Genomic DNA, 20010 nt, shown 5'->3' with positions numbered 1-20010 from the left:
GGTGCAAGATTTATTAAGAGGAACCTGCCAGGCTGTCTCAAAGGAGAGAACAGCAGCTGGTGTACAGGCTGACAAGGTTTTAAAGGGAGGGATGGGGAATGACTGGAACAGGGTATTGGCGCGCCTAGTGATTGGTTGGGCCTGGGGGTAACAGCGGGAACAATGGGTTGGGTCTGGGGGTAACGGCAGGCACAATGATGGGAACAACAAGATACTTGGTATTTTGTTTGGTATGTTGCTGGGGAGAAGGCAGTTGGTGATTTATTGGGCATGTTGCTGGGGAGAAGAATAGAATACGGGAGTAAAAAATTTTCTACCCCCTACTGGTGTTTTACAAGATTTGAGGAACTTTTCACTGGACTCCTCAATAGTTATTGTCTGTGGTTTTTACTTCCTGCTAATCAACTTATTGGATGGGGGTTTTTGAGGCTCTTAGTGAACCTAAGATTCCTGCCTTTTGGTTGTTTTTAAGAGCTGAGTGATAAGGAGGGCAGGGACCGGAAAGGGGTCGTCAGTCTTTCTCCGTAGCTGCTTCCTGTTGAGTGGGGGCGTTGTTATTGAGAGAGGGTCCCTGCGGGTTTTAAGGGGGGCCGTATTCCCCTTTGGCTATTGTAGAGTTGATTTGTAGGGCTAGATAAATTTCACCGACCTTCTGGTTGGTGAGGGCTTGGATGGGGTTTTGTAGGAAATTAGAAAAAAGGCAGAGGATACAGGGCCCAAAGGTTAGGGCAGCAAGCAGGAGGGTTAGAGGGCCTAAAAAGGGTAAGAGCCAGGAGATCCAGTTGGTTCATAGCTAATGATTCCAGGATTCCATCTGCCATTCCTGGATTTTCTGGGCCCGTTCTCTTAGCTTCGCTGCCACGTCGCGGACCAGTCCAGACTGGTTGAGATAGAAGCAACATTCCTCACCTAGAACGACACAAACGCCCCCTTTTTCCGTGGTTAGGAGGTCTAAGCCCCTGCAATTCTGGAGGGTAACTGCCGCTAGTGAGTTGATTTGGTCCTGTATGTGTACTAATGATGCGGCGATGGCATTTAGGGACTTCTCTAAATCTTCTGAGAGGGCGTGGACCATAGGTGAGGGCGGTTGCTAAGCCTCCTACTCCCGTGCCTATTCCTGTTGATATACCTAAAGCTACAAGAAGGGGAATAAGCTGAATTGCTCTTTTGACCTTGAGGGGCAGTGGTAGAGTGCTGGGAATAGGTAGCGGGGTGTCCGAGGGAACGATGTCTAAATTTGGGGTGAGATAGACCATAGTGCAGGTCCCTGTCCAATTGGTAGGCAGGCACATATAAGTGTTGCTTCCACATAAGTAAAATACCCCTGCCTGAGTAATACAGGAGGATATATGAATGGAGAAGAGATGTATAAGGGGTTAGGAAGGGCGTGTTTTGCCCTGTTCCGGCTCGGTACTCCAGACACTAAGCGTTGAGGATAGGGCTGCGCCTATTAAGGGTGAAATGTGGGTGGTGCCTATGCGGGAACATTGATTGGTATTTGGATATAAAGGAAGTAGATAACCAGGGGTAGATTTTGGAGGTAGGGAAGGAGCAGTTTATTCCAACGGCTGCTAGGGAAGGGGGTCGCGTAAACCTTACCGGTTGAAGAAAGTCCATTGGTGGTAGGTGAAACTTCATAGTTAACACACTGGGAAAGATGGTTTTTGGGTAATTGAATGGGAATAGTTGTATTGCATTTGGTTAGTAGCTAAGTGGCCTACTAGTACAGAGCCGTCCTGGCTGGTTTGGCTCAGTGGATTGAGCGTCGGCCTGCGAGCTAAGTGTCGCTGGTTCGATCTTCCAGTCAGGGCACATCAGAGAAGGAAAACTCTGACTCCAAAAAACCTCCGCTGCCTTGCGGCATACCTCTTTAGGGGAAAGGCTAAGGGAGTAAACCCCGACAGAAAATCCGGAGCCGGAGTCCCTAAGGCGGTTTGACGTCGTAGTCAACACCGGCAACTCCTGCGGCGCACCTGAAGCCAAGATGTATTGACTCCGTCTTTCCCTTGGACCCTTCAGCTGTGAAGAGAGGGGGAGTCTGCTGCATGGGCAACAGCAGACCCTCCATATCACCCTGCCCAGGCTCTGTAGCTTCAGCTTCACTGGAGAGGACACTCCAGCGTCATCGCAAGATGTCGATTCAACACGGGAGGAGACAGATACCGTGTCACCCCCGAGTCGGACTGCACAGCCATTCTCGGCGGTGCAGATAGACTTTTAAGAAGCTACACCATCGTCTCTCGAGACGGACGGGCATGGGCAACAGCAGACCCTCCATATCACCCTGCCCAGGCTCTGTAGCTTCAGCTTCACTGGAGAGGACACTCCAGCGTCATCGCAAGATGTCGATTTAACACGGGAGGAGACAGATACCGTGTCACTCCCGAGTCGGACTGCACAGCCATTCTCGGCGGTGCAGATAGACTCTTAAGAAGCTACACCATCGTCTCTCGAGACGGACGGCTGCCAACGAGTACAGAGCCAGTTGCCGAGAAGCAGACTGGGGCTTGAGAGAGAAGAGGGGTGTTGAGGGTAATTGGACCCCGTGCTGGATGGGTGGATGGTTTTAAAGCCTGTAATTGGGTGAAATTAGTTTGGTATAATAGGTTGGCTTGGTTGGAGGCTGCAGTGGGATAATTATTTATTAGGGAATCAGCCTTTTTGAAGAAGGTTGCCCCTTTCTGAACTTTAAATAGGAGCTGTACTTTGGCAGAATGAGACATGCAAGTGGGAACTGGTAACATGGAATATGCCGATGAGGACATAGATAGGTACATCCAGCAATTATTGGCATAAGAGGAGTTAGCTTGGCATAAGAGTTCCTGTGTGAGATTGAGGGATTGAGGTATGTAGCTAGCTTCAAGGAGGGAAGATAAGGGAGCAGTGTAAGATGAAGATAAGGATATGCCGAGTAAAAAGAGAAGAGTGTGGTAGATCATGGTTGAGTGGTATAGAGGAGGGAGAGGAGGAAGAATTGGAATATTTCTGCCTCTTCTGGAGTGAAATCAGAGAGAGAGCCTTGCCAGGCTGTCCTGTATCCACTGGAGAGTGTCAGAGACTTCCAGGGTGCGTGGGCGAAACCAGGATAAGTCCTCGGATACCTGGAGGAGGAAGTGGAGAAATCTAACGCGGTGGTAATGGAAGTAAGCTAACTGAGTATATCTGTTGTTCAGTAGGCTGTGACGTTGGATGGCTTTGTGAAGAAGAATAAGAGGTTTAGTCCAGTACCTCCTGGATTGGAGGACATTTGGAGATTTTGAGAGACAATGGACCTGTGGGGGTAGAGATAAACAAGTTAGGGGAGTTGGAGGGGTAAGGTTTGATATTCGAGAGATGGGTCCAGTGGGCGTCACCTAATTTAACAGCGGTGGGTGTAGAGAGGATGACGGTGTGAGGGCTGTCCAAATGGGCTGGAGTGGCTCACTCCCTTTAGCGCGCTTGTAGACTGTGTCCCCAGGTAGTACTGATAGTTGTGTGGTAGAGGTAGGGAAAGGTTGTGGGAGTAGTTTGATAACTTCTGTTTGAAGTTGCGCCCTCATGTGAGCTAAAGAGGGGAAGTATGAACCAAAAGCAAGGTTGCTGGGAGCTGGGATAGGGGCAAGTACAAAGGGTCGTCCGTACATGATTTCGAAGGGACTGAGATGTAGGGGTTTGCAGGGCATGGCTTGGATACGCATGAGGGCGAAAGGAAGGAGTTGGGGCCAAGGGAGATGGAGCTCGAGGAGGAGTTTTTTCAGGTGGTGTTTCAGTATTTGGTTGGCCGTTTCTACTTTCCCCGAGGACTGGGGTCGGTAAGGGATATGGAGATGCCACTTTATTCCTAGATAGTTAACTGGGGCAACGGTAATATGTGAAATAAAGGCCGGGCCATTGTCCAGTTGAAGGGATGAGGGAAGGCCAAAGCATGGAATGATGTGGTCTGTGAGAATTGAGGCAACTGTAGAGGTGTCCTCTTTTCTTGTGGGAAAGGCCTCAATCTATCCTGAGAATGTGTCTACAAGGGTGAGGATAAACCTATATCCCTTGTAGGGAGGCATATGGGTGAAATCGATTTGCCAGACCTGACCTGGAATACTGCCCCCTGCTTGGTGTGTGGGAAAGGATTTGGGGTGGAGTCCCCCTTGTAGTGAGCAGAGGGTACAGATGGAACAGGCTGAGGTGATACACTTTAGGTCTGTTGATAGAGAGGGGCAGGAGAGGAAAGAAGAAAGATATAGATGGAGGGGGCGATGCCCTACGTGAAAGGTATTATGGAAGGCACGTAGAATGTCCTGTGTCTGTGTTTTGGGAAGGATAAGTTTGCTATCCTTGGTGTACCACTGGTCGACCTTAGGTAGGGGGTTATATGCCTTTACCTCCGTAAGGGAGTAATTAGGGTGGAGGGAGGTTAGAAAAAATACTTGTGAGGTGAGTTGGCAGGTAGCCACTTTCCGGGTAACCTGGTCAGCTAGGTTGTTACCAATGCTTATGGGATTATTGTTTTGTTGGTGGCCTTTGCAATGGATTATAGCGGCCTGTTTTGGTAAAAGGGCCACCTCTAAAAGAGGGAGTGATTTTGTAGGGGACTACCCTTAGTTGTGAGGAATCCCCTTTCCCTCCATAGGGCTGCTGCTGAGTGGAGTATATGATAGCAGTATTTTGAGTCTATATATAGGTTGGCTGTTTTGTTAGAGGCGAGTGTTAGCACCATTGTCAGGGCAATAAGTTCTGCCTGTTGTGAAGTAGTGGAAGTGGGTAAAGGATGAGCCTCAAGGATGTGATGGGAGTCAGAGATTATAGCATATCCTGTAGCTGACGATTCATCCCGAGTTTTGGTGAAGCTGCCATTGACAAACAGGGTTAAGTCTGTTTCTGTTAGAGGGGCTGAGGTAAGGTATGAAAAAGGGGAGTGGAAGTACATTAAGACTTCGGGACAGGAGTGGGTTTGTGGGTCTGAAGAAACCGGGAGTAGGGTGTCTGGGTTAAGGGTAGAGCGGGGTTGAAAGGTAAATTCTGCATTTTCAAGGAAAATGAGGTGAAACTGTTGGAGGCAAGAAGGGGAGAGGTGGTGTGTGGCCTTGTTAGATACTAAGTCCTGGAGATTATGGGGAAACCTAATAATAACCTTCTGACCTAAGGACAGCTTTTTGTTTTCTAAATACTGCCGCAGCCACTAGAGCCCATAGACAGGGGGCCCATCCCTTGCAGGTGGGATCTAATTGTTTGGATAGGTAGACTATAGGAGCAAAGAAGGGTCCCTTCTGGTGTCCTAGAACCCCGAGGGCTAGATCTTTGTTCTCATGGATGTATAAGAGGAACTCTAGTCGTAGGTCAGGGAGGTGTAGGGCAGGAGCCTGGAGGAGTGCTTGTTTGAGTTGAGTAAATGGGGTTGCTATGGGGAATTTGGGGCTTAGGGGCTTTGAGGGGTCTCCCTTAGCCGCCTCGTAGAGAGGTTTTTCTAGGAGACTGTAGTTAGGGATCTACGAGTGAAGGAAACCCGCCAGTCCCAGGAAGGAGAGGATTTCCTCCTTATTGGAAGGGGTAGGAATTGAGGAAATAAGTTTTATTCTGTCTGAAGTAATGGCCTTGAGTCCCAGGGATAGGAGTATGCCAAGGTAGGAGACTATGGGTGAGAAGAGTTGGACATTAGTGGGGGAGACTTGATAGCCTTTACTCGCGATAAAGTTAAGGAGAGAGACAGTGTCGTTTTGGGAGGTTTCTAGAGAAGGGCTACAGAGGAGGAGATCATCTATGTACTGTAAGATGATACTGCCTGATAGGGTGAGAGATTGTAAGTTAGAGGCCAGAGCTTGTCCGAAGAAATGGGGACTATTTCTGGATCCTTGGGGAAGGACTGTCCACGTTAGTTGGCGGGAATGCATAGAGTCAGGATCAGTCCAGGTAAAAGCAAACAGGTCTTGGCAGGAAGGATTTAAGGGAATGGTGAAGAAGGCATCCTTGAGGGTGAGGACAGTAAAGTGAGTAGTATTGGCCAGAATGTTAGAGAGGATAGTGTAAGGGTTTGGGACTACTGGGGTAATAGGGAGAACTGCCAAATTAATGGCCCTTAGGTCTTGTACTAGACGGTAGGTGCTGTTGGGCTTGACAATGGGAAGGATGTGAGTGTTGTAAGGGGAGTGGGTAGCTATTAGGCTGCCCGCCTGGAGGAATTTGTGACTAAGAGGTTTGAGTCCCCAGAGGTGGGAGAGGGAAATGGGATATTGAGGTATGGATGGAAAGAAAGAGGGGTCTTTGAGAGAGATAGTGACTGGGATGTGGTGGGCAGCTATAGAGGGATGGTCGACGTCCCAAACTGATGGGTGTACGATGGCGGGGGAAATGAGATAAGTGTGGATATGGGGAGTGGAGTCTGGATCACTGGCCAGCAAAAGGAGAATGTTGGGAGAGCTGGGCGGGGTAAGGGGAAAGAGATGGAGAGTTGTCCCAAACTTGGCTAATACGTCTCTTCCTAGTAACGGGGTTGGGCACTGAGGTGTTATGAGAAATTGGTGAATGAATGGTATGTTGTGTAATATACAGGTGACTGGAGGGGTGGTGAGGGGAGTAGTCCTGATGCCCGAGACTCCTATAATGGTCGTGCTGGATGGGACTAGTGGCCCAGAGAACTCTGGGAGGGTGGAGAAGGTGGCCCCGGTATCTACCAGGAAAGAGATTTGCTTTCCTGCCACTTGGAGGTCTACCCTAGGCTCATCGTTGGAAATGGGTACCGGGGCTAGCGGCCCGGGGCCTCCTCAGTCTTCAGTTGCCAGGCCAAGGAAATCTGCCATGGGTATAGATGTTTGGGGATTTCCTGGCCCAGTCCCTCTCTGGCGACTGGGGCAGTCAATTCCCCAGTGTCCCCCTAGGTGGCAGTGCGGGCCTGGGCCCGGCAGAGGCCGAGGATTAGGACATTGCTTTGACCAATGGCCTTCCTGCTTACATTTGAAACATGATCCTGGTGGTTTTGAGGAGGGCCCCTTCGGTCCCTTTATTTTCGAGCCTGGGTGTTGAACCCCCTATATGGCTTTAGCTAACATGAGATAATTCTCCTGGTCCCGTCTTTTCTGGTCCTCCTTCTCCTGTTCCTCCCTATTGTGAAAGACCTTGAAGGCCAGGTTAAGAAGTTCCTTTTGGGGTGTTTCGGGGCCATTTTCAATTTTTTTAAGTTTTTTCCGGATGTCTGGGGCAGATTGGGAAATGAAGTGTGAATGTAAGCGTATAGTTCCTGCTGGGGTAGTAGGGTCTATGCGGGAATATTTTTGTAAAGCCTGGAACAGACATTCTAGGAACTCTCCTGGATTTTATTGAGGACGTTGAATTACCTCCTTGATTTTATCATAATTGACTGCCTTATTAGCCAATTTGTTAAGGGCTTGTTGTAGGTAATCTATCATGAGATCTCGGGCCGCCGGATTCTGATGTCCAGTTTGGTAGTTCCAATTGGGATTTATTGTAGGTACCGTGGTCACCCCTAGGGGGTTGGCATTATTGCAGGCGTGAACCTCATCTGCAATTTGTTGGGCAGTGGTCCAGACTCTGTTTTTATCGGAAGGTGAGAGGGAAGAAGTGGGAATGATATGAAGATCGTGCCAAGTGAGGTCATAGGATTGGGTAAGGTAGCAGAACTCCTTTATGAACGTGTCAGGGTCAGAGGAAAAGGAGCCAAGCCAGTGCTCGATTTGGGCTAAATCTGAGAGCTAGAAGGAGGTGGCTACTCGGACTATGCAATCCGATCCAGCGACTTATCTAAGTGGATAGAGGCCGGATTGGATGGAATGGGGGCCATCCCTGTGTCATGGTCTGAGCTGGGGGGGGGCCAAGAGAGGAGGGTCTCGGGAGGAAGTGGGTGGCTCTGACAGGGCTTCGGAGGAACCTGAAGGCGGAAGGTAGGGGGAAGGTAAGGGCTGAGGCGCCGGTTGGGGAGGAGAAGAATGATCCGTTGGGTCGAAGAGGTCAGTGGAAAGGGGAGCGGGGGTTAGAGGGGCTGAGGGTGTAGGAGCAGAGGGTTTGGTAGATTTGGCTAAGAGGGTTTGGTAGGTTGAACAAGAGGTGCAGAGAGAAGGGCGAGAGCGGAGATAGAAGAAAGCCTGGACATAGGGAATTTCTGAGGCCTTTCCTGTCTGGTGGCAAAAATTATCTAAGTCCCGGAGGATATTAAAGTCAAATGTGCCATTCTCTGGCCAGTGTGAGTCATTATCCAGTTTGTATTGTGGCCAAGCCACATTACAGTAGTAAATGAGTTTTTTGGGCTTTAGGTCTGACAATCCTAGCTTATGGAGACTTTTGAGAAGGCACCCTAATGGGGTAGCCTCGGAAGGCTGGAAATGAGAGGAGTCCATTGTAGAGAAGTCTCAATGAGGAGTCAGGTGTCCCCAAGATCGAACACTGAGACTGTGAGTGCGTAGGAGAAGGGAGCGATAGGGACGGTCGTCACTGGCCATATCAATCCCGAGATGAGGGACAGACTTGGCCAGGCACCTGGACTTTCATAGAGTAGGCAAATCAAGTCGTCCTGGAATGGTCTCTCAGTCTCTAGCGGGCGAGAAGGGAAGGAAGGGTGGAAGAGGAATGTAGGGGCTGAGGGCGAGGGAGTAAACCTACCAGAGGATGGGAAGGCAGAGGAAATTCCTAGTCCAGGTGCAGCAGGGGATAGGTTCGGGACAGGGTTGGGTCGCCGGCCAATCTACCCTTACTCCCACCAAGCAGAATCAGGGAGTAAGCCTGAAATGAGCTGCTGCTGTTTGCTGCTTCCCAGGTCGTAAGCTTGGTAGGGGAGAAGGGGATCGTCCAGGCAACCGGCACCCCGTCCCGGGTTTTGGCACCAAATGTTAGAAATAGTAAAAAATCAAAACCAAGGAAGCTGAGATGCAAGATTTATTAAGAGGAACCTGCCGGGCTGTCTCAAAGGAGAGAACAGCAGCTGGCGTACAGGCTGACAAGGTTTTAAAGGGAGGGATAGAGGATGACTGGAACAGGGTATCGGGGTGCCTAGTGATAGGTTGGGCCTGGGGGTAACAGCGGGAACAATGGGTTGGGTCTGGAATAACGGCAGGAACAATGGGTTGGGTCTGGGGGGTAACAGCAGAAACAATGGTGGGAACAATGAGGTACTTAATAGTGTAAGCCATAGAACCACAAAAAAACACCCTGCTCTCTCATCCTGACCCAAGGCTGGTGCTCACTCCAGAACAGGCTGGAGCCCTAGGGCACACCTGCAAATGGCTGAGCCAGTGCAATACCCACCCCACCTATAACGGCTTGCCTTCTTGATCCAGGGCAGCCTGAGGCAGAGGGTTCAAGAGGAGACTCCTGAGGAGAAGCCTTGCAGGTGGCAAAGGGCCTTTTTTCTAAAACCTTCCAGGGACAAGAATCCAACCAAAACCACATTTCTGTTATTCAAAAGTCTGTAAGTCTCACTAGATCACTTTAAGAGGAATCTGGACTCATATGGAACCAGAATACTAGAAGATGAAGGGAGGGTGCAGTTTCCTCCTGTTCACAGTTACTCTATGCTCTCTGTAGACTGGGCCCTGCAGCTTCTCCCAAGTGTGTGTTCCCTGCACCTCTTCTGTTCCACCTGCCTTGGCTTACCTGTTCCCACACCCTCAGCTCATCTGTGGAGCTTATATTTCCCTAACCCAATGGCTGCTAGCCCTTCTTCAAGGTCAAGTCCAGGTGTCAAGATAAGAGACACAGGCATCTTGGCCCCATGCAGACCCACCCCACAGTAGACAACACAGCAAATGTGATAGCAGACACATTGTCACAGCAAGTCGCTAAGAGCTGGAAGAGGCCCAGGCTGGGTGCCCCCAAGGTCTGTTCTAAAGAAGCTCAGGAGGACCTGGCTGGGTAGCTGAATTGGTTAGTGTCATCGCAATATGCCAAAGTTTCAGGTTCAATTGATCCCCAGTCAGGGCACATACGAGAATCAATCAGAGTTTGTTTGTTTTTTTAAAAAAGAATCAATCATAGTAGATGTGTGTTATCTACCGCCCCCCCACCTCAAATCAATAAATAATAAAATAGTGCAGGGGCCAGCCCCAAATAATGGGTGATGGGGGGAAGGGGGAAGGATTTCCAGGCAGCAAACAGCCATAAGATCTGTTAGAAGCTCACTGAAATATTAACCGCAACACCAACTGAATTACATGTGGTCCATGGCGGTGGGGACCACAGGGATAGCACTGATGAACTGGCTGAGCTGGCAGGAGAAGAGAACACATAAACTTGTACATCTTTACTCACACAAAGCCCAGGAAACCAACAAGTTGTCTATCTGAACCACAGAGGTGCCTGCTACTTGGCACCAGAATTAAAGGCTCAGCTTTGCACTATTTGGTTGGGCAGATGCTTTCCTGCCAGTCTCCAGAAAGAGGCAGTTTAGAAAGGCTCATACATATCAGAACACATTTGGCTGAAGGACCATCCTCAGAACCTTCTCTAGATGGCAGCCCACATACTGAGCAAGTCTTCTCAGGACCCTCTAAAGTGGAGCAGCCTCAGACTGAACTCTCAATAGAGCAGGGCAGGATGTCGGGCCCCGAGCCATCCTTAGATAGGACAGAAGAGGTTAGTGCTGGCCTAGATGAGAAACAGACAATGCTTTTTTGAGAGTAAACATGTGGTGATGAGCAGTCTCTGGGTGGAAGCACATCCTGCCAGCAAGAGCAAACCCAGAGGCAGAAAAGCAAAGCTGAGGGGCCAAGAAGAGGGGAAGGGGGATGGACAACAAGATCAGGGCAAAAAGTACAGAGGCAGAGAATGTCTGAAGCTGGGAGTAATTCTCTGCACTTGAGGACAGCCAGAGATCTCCCCCAAGCCTTTCAATGCTAGACTGAAGGCCTCCTTTGGCTGGGCAGCCTGGCGTCCAGGGCAGAGTTAACCCCTAACCTGCAACAACCTCCCTTATCATGCCCAGGCAGGGGCAGGTTTTCTGGTCTACCATGGCCTTCCCAGGAGCAGAGGCGGATTAAGGTCGGTTGAGGCCCCAGATGCAGAAGAAAATATTGGGACCCTTAAAAAAAAGAGAGAAACAGGGAAAATAAAAATACATGGTTTTGCGGGGCCCTTCAGAAGTCGGGGCCCAGGGCACGTGCCCGGTGCACCCGCCATTATATCCACCTCTGCCCAGGAGTACCTTTTTCAGCAAGGACACTTGGTAGTTCTCTAGGAAGATCACTTTGAGCCTGTCACCCACAATTGTATCACAGTTGACAATATCACCGTTGGATGTGACCAGCTCGATAATCATCTTGGCATGTGGCAGCTAGGAGCTGCCTGGAAAGCGGAGGCAATGCTAAGCATGAACACGCCTGTGCTTGGGGCCAGTATCTTACTGGTCACCGGAGCCTGGTGCTGGACACAGTGAGGTCATGACTAGCTAAATGGCCCCCTGGTATCTGGGAAGGTTGGTTCTCCAGAGCGGCTGAAACCATGGCATCCCTGCATGTCTACTACTCAATCTGGGAGACAGACTCAGGACAGAAGAAACTGAAACCCTACTGGATAAGATTCCCCACCTCCTGTTCTCCCTCAGCTCTGATGGAGCACATATCATGACAGCCACCTCACTCGTGTGCAGAAATCTGTCAACCTCAGGCTTTGTTTTCTGATTTTAGTCAGTTTTCAGAAATCAAGAGATAAAAAGAATAGTACTGTTAGAACTGACTACCAACTTACAGGAAATACAAGGAACTAAAAAACATACTGAAACATACCAGAGGCATGCAGTCAGAACAAGCAAGCTGGGAAAGACACACCACCCGATTTCTATAACAAAAATAATCGCAGGAAAGAAAGAGAGAGAGAGAGAGAGAGAGAGAGAGAGAGAGAGAGAGAGAGAGAGAGAGAGAGAGAGAGAGAAATAGAGAAAACCTACAGGTAAGAGATTTAAGACACAGCCATGCTAGACTCTTGCCAGGGTCCCGATTCAAACAAACTGCTCAAGATATTTGTAACTTTAACATCTAGGTGTGATAATGGCCTTGTGTGGTAGTGTTCATATCACCAATGCCTAATGGTGATATGCTAAACTCCACAGTAGTGTGTCCAAAGCATGTACCACAGTAAATGAAATAAAGCCAGGTGGAGCTCACTGCAGGCTCACATCTGGTCAGTGAAGCCGCCAGTGACCTGTTTCCTCAGCAAAGGTGGGGTGGGAGGTGTAAGAGAGGGCCCTAGAGCCAGGCACAGCATGGAAGGTTGGTGGTTATGTAGACAAAGGGTACCACCCCATCAAACAGAGGGCCCAGAAAACCCATTGTGGCTGCCCTTGAAACTCAGAATCCCACAATCCCATGTACTGAACAGGCAGGGATACCATCCAGCTACCTCCTATTGCTGAGCTGATGAAGACTGAATTGACTTGGTCCACCTGGGGGCCAGGGATCCTCTGGCATTGTGTGAGTACTGACTCTAAGTGACCACAGCATCCATCCCAGTGGGCATCTGGCGCTCAAATCGGGACCCAGTAGCACTGCTGAAAAGCGTATTGGTTTGTGCATTCTGGCCAAATATCAAGCAAAAAGAACATCACTTCACCTTACCCTCAATTATGACAGTCCTGGGCACAAGATCCCTGGCAGGGTCCTTCTTTATTCCTGGCAGACAAACAAGAAATTCAGGTGAGCTGTAGTGACCAGTGTCCTCAGAGGTCAACCCGACACAGAGGGTAACCACACTGGGCCACACCCATCCACCAGGAAATCCCACTTACAGAAGAGGAACAAATCTCCTAGATTCTGCACTTACATCCAAGGGTGGTAAAGAAGGTCAGCCAGAATCAGACTCTTCCAAAAGCCTATAGGGAAAGCTGCACCTCTGTTTCCAGAACAGCCTAATACAGGAGCCTTTCTTGGGTCTGGTTACCAGTACTCAAGGCCCCTTGTACGTGATTGGCACTCGAAAAAGAGATCACCTCAGGATTGTGGTAATGGCACTGTCAGCCCTTGAGGGGTATCAGGCAAGCCTCCAAGCCTCCCTGCATGGGGGCAGACAGGTGATCAGGCACTATGATTGGCTCACCTTCAGCCCCAGAAAACTGAGTGTCCTCATCAGGCCACCTGTTTTCAACTTCAGTGTGTGTAGCCATGGGAATGGGGAGGGGGTAGGTGATATTGCACACAGGGAGAGACCTAGACAACATTTACCAGAGAACTGAGAACCAGCCATAAGCAGTATAGAGTTGTAGCTGATCTTTAAACTTTTTTTTATTTGAAAAATTTTTAAGTATATTTTATTGATTATGTTGTTACAGTAGTCTCCATTTTTTCCCCATTTCCTCTCTTCTGACCAGTAACCCCCTTCCCTCCAGCAATCCCAGTCCCTTTAGTTCATATCTGTGGGTCATGCATATAATTTCTTTGGATTCACTCTTTCCTATATTGTTCTTAACTTCCCACTGTCTATTTTGTACCAACCAATTATGATTCTCAATCCCTGCACCATTTCTTCATTTCTCCCCCTTCCCCACTCAGCTGATAACCCTCCAAATGATCCCCATACCTATGATTCTGTTCCTATTCTGGATTGCTTAGTTTGATTTTTTTAAATTAATTAAGTTATTTATTTTTGGGGGGGAACCCCCGCTCTGTAACAATTCCCCCCCTCTCAGACTTAAGACCCTTTATAATCTTATAAAAGACAATGAGCAAAGGTCTCATGCTCCCGTAGCTGCTTCAAGCTGGACATGGCCATCATCCTACCTACTGTTGGGCCCAGAAATCCCTAATAAGTGTGGGGGTGTGGAGGGCAGGGTGGCCTTCCCACATGGGGAAGGATCTTGCAGACTCCAGGTGAGTTGGCTGTCCCCGGACCACAGCATGCTTGGTTTAACAGGCTGGCATCCTTGTAATATTCTGGGGCAACAGTTTTGGCAACAGGTTTAAAAGGCATCATTAAAACCATAACCACTAGATGAAAAAAGGCAGGGATTAATTTTTCAATGTCCCACATTAGGAAAAAAAAAAGGCTTCTTTGGAGGAAGGTGTGCAAGGCACGTCACACCTGTCCAAAGCCCTTTTGCCCACTTATACTTAGTTTGGGCTGAGGGAAATATATTAGGTTTTCCCCCTCAGACCTCTGGGCCCTTTCTGTCCAAGCCATTAGGATAGAAAAGAGAAACCAGTTTTAAAGTGAAGCCCACAGACCACCTCATACTTCACCAACCCAGCCACTTAGTTCAGCCAAACCATTGAGTCTCAGGAGGCAGCGCTGCAGAGAGGATTAAGTGAGGCTTATACGTACAGACAATCACTCAGGTAATGAGATCATAGGGTTATGCCCCATGAAAAAAGAACACATATGTTAACTTACGCAACATAACCCACAAACCAGTCTCTAGATCTGTGAAAACATCTTATTGGGAAGTCATCCAATTGCAAGGCATTTCACATTCTTCTTGCCTGTAAATTAAGCATCTTTGATGATGTTACAGACCTAGTTTAACTTTCAAATGAAAACAAACTTGAAATGAAAAGAAACTTTAAAGACAGTTAGCTGCACTACTTTATCGTCTACCACTGAGCATTGTGATTTTCCATGAATCATGATTTTTCTCCTTAAGATTACCCTCCTTGTCATTAAAGGGACCGCATTAAGTCCCGTTTTAATTTATCCTGTTTGTTTGCATAAACACAACATGAGCAGAAAGTAATCTCACAAGATCTTTAAGTCTGCTTTGCTTGAACGTACACAAGGAACCTTTAGGGTGACCTTCAGTTTGCCCTTCAGGGCACAGAAGCTGAGCCACATTCAGCCTTACCTGTAAACACCTGTCTTTTCCACATCCTTCAGGTTTTCCATTGTGCCTTAGGGTTCCTTCTAGCCATCTTTCAAGAAAGCAACCTTCATTCCTTTCCTGGAAAAATTGCCATGAACTGCACAACCAACCAAGGTATCAGGCCTTTTTTCTCGTGGGCTTTTATTACCTTCAAAAGTCAATTCCAGTTCCTCATGTTTTTTTGGTAACAACCAGAGCCCAAGCATATCTCTTTTAGGCATGACATCCCAGTCAAAGTCATGGTCAACAAAACCTCTATTAACAACTGGTCTTATTAGTTTTATGCAAAGAACCTTATGTCATTTCTTCTTTAGAATGTCAAATTATGGAGGAATCAGGTAGGGAGAAAAATACAGTGTGAAAGAAAATCCTTGTCCTTCTAATATTCACTAAAATCGCATTTCCATACTTTACATTTTCTTTTGTTCACTTTCCTACATGTGATGTGTTTGTGTGTGTGTGTGTGTGTGTGTGTGTGTGTGTTAGGTGGGGGGTTGGGGGATTTTCTGCCTCATTCATTTATTTATTTTGTTTTTTTTTCCACTAAAATTTTTTGTTTGTCTTTCTATTACAGTTGCCCCACTTTTTTCCCCATTACTCCCCCACACCCTGCCCACCCCTTCTCCCACAGTCAATCCCCATTTCATTGTCCATGTCCATGGGTCATTTATACATGTTCTTTGATTAGACCTTTCCCCTTATTACCCTCTTCCTTCCCTCCCCCCTTGTCACTGTTAGTCTGCTCCTTGTTTACATGCCTCTGGTTCAGTTTTGCTCATTTGTTTGTGTTGTTATTCGTTTCCTGTATTAGGTGATATCATTTAGCATTTGTCTTTCATTGCCTGACTTATTTCGCTAAGCATAATTCTCTAGTTCCATCCATGTTGTCGCAGATGGTGGGAGTTCCATAGTACTCCATTGTGTAGAAGTACCACATTTTTTTGATCCACTCATCTTCAGATGGGCACTTGAATATTGTAAATAGTGCTTCTATGAACATAGGGTGCATAAGTTCTTTTGTTATTATTGATAGGTACTTATTCATTGTCATTTTTCCCCTTTGGATTTGTGTTCATCTCTCTCTCTCTGTTTCTTCATCTTCTTAAAGCAGACCCTTTAGCATCTCTTACAATGCTGGTTTGGTGGAGGTGTATTCTTTTAGCCTTCTTTTGTCTGGGAAACTCCTTATTTTACTTTCCATTTTGAATGAGAGCCTTGTTGGGTAGAGCTGTCTTGGTTGTAGGCCTTTGTTTTTCATTGCTTGGAATATTTTTTGCCATTTCCTTCTGGCTTGTAGTGTTTCTGTTGGGAAATCTGATGATAGCCTTATTGGAGCTCCCTTGTATGTTAATAGCTATTTCTCTCTTGCTGCTTTTAGGATACTCTCTTTGTCTCTCAATATTGCCATTTTAATTATGATGTGTCTTGGAATGGGCCTGTTTGGGTTCATCTTCACTGAGACCATCTGTGCTTCCTGGACTTGTGTGAGTTTTTCTCACATCAAGTTAGAGAAGTTTTCTGTCATTACTTTTTTAAACAGGTTTCCTAGCCCTTGCTTCTCTTCTTCTCCTTCTGGTATTTCTATAATATGGATAGTATTATGTTTTATGATGTCCTGCAGCTCTCTTATAACCTCTTCATTCTTTTTCAGTATATTTTCATTTTGCTGCACTGTCTGGAAATTTTTTTCTACGTTGTCCTCCAGCTCGCTGATCCAATTTTCTGCTTCCTCTAGCCTGCTTTTGATTCCTTCTACTGTGTTCTTCAATTCAGAAATTGCATTCTTCATTTCTTCCTGGCTCTTATTGATAGATTCTATGTCCCTTTTCATGTTGGTGTGGTTCTCAGTAAGTTTCTTGTAGTTTCCCTGGAGTTCTTTGTAGTTTTCTTTGTGCTCACTGAACTCATTGAGCTTCCCTATAATCCATGTTTTGAATTCCATGTCTGATATGTCTGATAGTTTGCTTTCCTTTATTATATTTAGCACTCTTTCTGGGGATTTCTCCTTTCCTTTTGATGGGGGTGTTGTTTCTCCATCTCCCCATTTTTGTGACTCTTCATGTTTGTTGCTGCTTCTTAGATTGATCTGCACTTCCTGGATCTGCCCCTGGTGGCATCAGATTGTGTACCAGTCTGGGCCTAGACAACCTATTGGAGACTACCAGATATCTACTGTCTTTGTCTGTCTCCTTTAGTTGTTAGTCTATTCAATCTGTGATCAGCCATCAGGCTTAAGCACCAAGGGTGGGCAAGATTAATTCCTGTGGGCGGGGCTTTTGCCTCCCCTCAGGCTGATGCCACTTGGAGAGTAATGGTCTGCTTGCAGCCTGGGGAATGAGTCAGCACTGGGACCTGGTTGTCTGCTCCCTCAGTTCTCTCCTCAAAACCACTAACCCAAGTACTCCTCAAGTGTCTCTAGTCCTCTCTGTCCTCTCTCTTATTGAGCCCAGGGTAAGTGGGAGCCAAAATATTTTTGTACGTGATTCATTTAAGAGCTCTTTGTCTCTAGCTGTTTCTTTCAGGCCAGTAAAAAAACCCTGTGGCTTTTTGCTTTTCACGGATGTATGCTATTTTCCTTTCTGCTCTGTTGCTGTAGGCTGGGAAGCCCAGCTGGTGGTTTAGACCCTGCCCTTCTCAGGGGGAACCTCCAGCTGCTGAGCTGTTTCTCAGTCCCTTCATCTGCCACCCATGGGAGCCCAGCCAGCCCTTTTGCATCTCCGCACTTCCTACCAGTCATGTTGTGATAAAGCAGGCTTTTCTGTCTCTCCATGGTTATAAGACTTCTCTCCAGCTAGTGTTCAGTTGCTTATTCCAGCTGATTTCTCCACAATTAAGTTATAATTCCAGATTGATCCTAGGAGGAGGTTAGTGAGCTTCCAGTTATTCCTCCGCCATCTTGGATCTCCCCTGATCTTTAAACTTAAAAAAAAAGTAGTTTAGTTATTTATTTTTAGAGAGAGGGGAAGGGAGGGAGAAAAACATTGTGCAAAAGAAACATCAATTGGTTGCCTCTTGCATACCTCCAACTGGGGGCCTGGTCCACAACCCAGGCATGTGCTCTGACTGGGAATTGAACCGGTGACCTTTTGGTTTGCAGGCTGATGCTCAATCCACTGAGCCGCACCAGCCAGGGCTGATCTTTAACATCTGATCTCATGTTCTAGTAGAAACATGACTGTCCCTTCTGAATCTTCCAACTTCCAGAAATCAGACAGAATAACATGGTGTATAGAAAAAAATACAAACACAAACTACCTTTTCACCAAAACTAGGAAAGAAAAACATTCAAACTCCAAACCACTGAGACAGTTCTGTCAGGTCACCAGGGGGTGGGGGGCGGGTGACAGGGCTGAGAGTGCAGGGATCTTGAGACCTGGCCTCCTCAGAGAGGCCATTAGTAAGGTAGATAGGGAAGGAGCCCCATGGGGCCAAGCAGGCTGACCTCATCAGCACCTCTCCTATAGGGAAACTTCGAGAGGATGGTCTGATACCATGGTGAACAGAGGCTCACAGGGCAGAAACTACGAGAGCCAGGCTGGGAATCCTCCTGAGCCGGCATGGACTTGGAAGAGACAGAGGAGATGAGTCACAAAGAGGTACCAGGCCTTGGAAAGGCCTGAAGCTGCTCTGGAGCCTCACATAGCTCCTGCTGGTCATCCTGAGCTGTCAGATCCTGGTCATCATCTCACTCATCTAGGAACTACAAGCATGAACACAGCTTCCCTATAGACAAGGGGAAATGGAACAAACCTCCCTGTGAGAATCTCCAATCTGTGATGACTGTTGACATGGAAAGGAGACTATAGAACTGAACCACAAAACTCTAGGAAAGAGTGGAATATGGGAGCAAAAAGGCAGAACTGTTGCATGTAAGTGCAGCCTGATCAGAGATGCCAAGAGGGAGAGCAGACTTGCAGAGGGCACAGCAGACACAGAGGATGGAGATGAGAAGAGCAGAGAACCTAAAAGAAAAGGAAAAACCTTTAGAACTGTTCAGAGAGAAATCAATAGGCAAGAAGGTAGGTAAAAGAACCACCCCCCCATCCCCTGACACACACACCTAGCTGGAGTCCTAGAAACAAAACTGTGGCACCAAAAAATGTTTTAAATACATTTCAAAAAAACTTCCTAAATATAATGCAAGAAAACAATCAATATATTCAAAGACCAGCCTGAACATCAGGGAAACTGACCCACAGTGGCCAACACCCAGACACAGCACAATAAAATTAGCATAGACCCAAGACACATCAGAACCCACACTCTAGACAGTGTAGAACAGGGACCTAAAAGAAGCTCAGCGAAAGAAAGTGAAGTGAGAATGTTACCTTTCAATCGTCCTTCATGTTTATAGAACAAGTAAGAACTTGCAGAGTGTGATTCTTGGGGGTGGTGTTGTTACGGCTACATAGGCGAGATTGAACACTCTGAAGTGGTGTATAAAGTAAGCAAAAGATTTAATAATGGCCAGGAGTTGGGCAGACCCTGAGCTGGTCTCTAACATGCTCCAACCTACAATGGAGTCTAAACGCTGGGTTTTTATACCGGTGCAGTCTCTTTGTTTCTTTTTTTGGTGGGAAACAGCCTTAGGAAGAGGGGGCTGGCCAGGACTGCAGGAATGTCTTGGCAGTAACAGGAACAGAAATTCGCAAGGCTATAAGGTTATCTCCTGCAGCAGCATAGCTCTTCAGCCAGGAACAAACTCCCTGTGAAGCAATTTATCTTCAGAGGGCTAGACATTCTGCAAAGCACATCCTTCACAAATGTTATAAACCAGACACAAGCAGGCAAATGGGAGGTGATAGAGGCTGAGGTGCTTTCAGCTTGTAAATCACTACTTGCTATAACACTCCTTCTTACATTCCTTTTTCCAAGGCCTTTTAGCAAGTCCTTGCTACTTCTTACAAAGAACAGTTAAAGCCCTTACATTCTTACATATTTAGCAGGCCTTTGAAACTTTTTTTTACAGGGAATATTTGGTGCCCCTACAGTGTTGTGACCTAGAGGGAGATCCAGGCAGGATGGCTTTGCAAAAGAACTGGTGGACATTAAATGTGTTTATCCACAGACTAAGACAAAAATCAAGTCAGGGATGAGGACAGCAGCGTGTCAACTTTGCATGCCTTCACCATGGAGAAAGCACCTGAACACACATGCATGCACAGGCAGGTAAAGGAGGAGGAAATGAGCACAAGCCCCTGACTGACTCATTGGAACAGCTGGGGATCACAGGGTCTCATTAACAGCTGACA

At 47.3% G+C, this 20010-nt stretch overlaps 1 protein-coding gene across 1 annotated transcript in view; it reads right to left on the bottom strand.

Moving 5' to 3' along the window:
* Nucleotides 1–20010, bottom strand: part of PYGB (glycogen phosphorylase B) — a 90008-nt gene that overhangs the window by 4668 nt on the left and 65330 nt on the right. The window contains 3 exon segments of the mRNA XM_090285016.1: nucleotides 11101–11235; nucleotides 11238–11256; nucleotides 12520–12578. Of these exon segments, the coding sequence (XP_090141142.1) occupies nucleotides 11101–11235; nucleotides 11238–11256; nucleotides 12520–12578 (213 nt within the window).

This window comes from Furipterus horrens, unplaced genomic scaffold, assembly GCF_987537825.1.
Source record: "Furipterus horrens unplaced genomic scaffold, mFurHor1.1.pri manual_scaffold_8, whole genome shotgun sequence".
Classification (NCBI taxonomy): domain Eukaryota; kingdom Metazoa; phylum Chordata; class Mammalia; order Chiroptera; family Furipteridae; genus Furipterus; species Furipterus horrens.
Note: the sequence above shows the minus strand (reverse complement) of the source record. Positions and strands in the feature narration are given on the sequence as shown.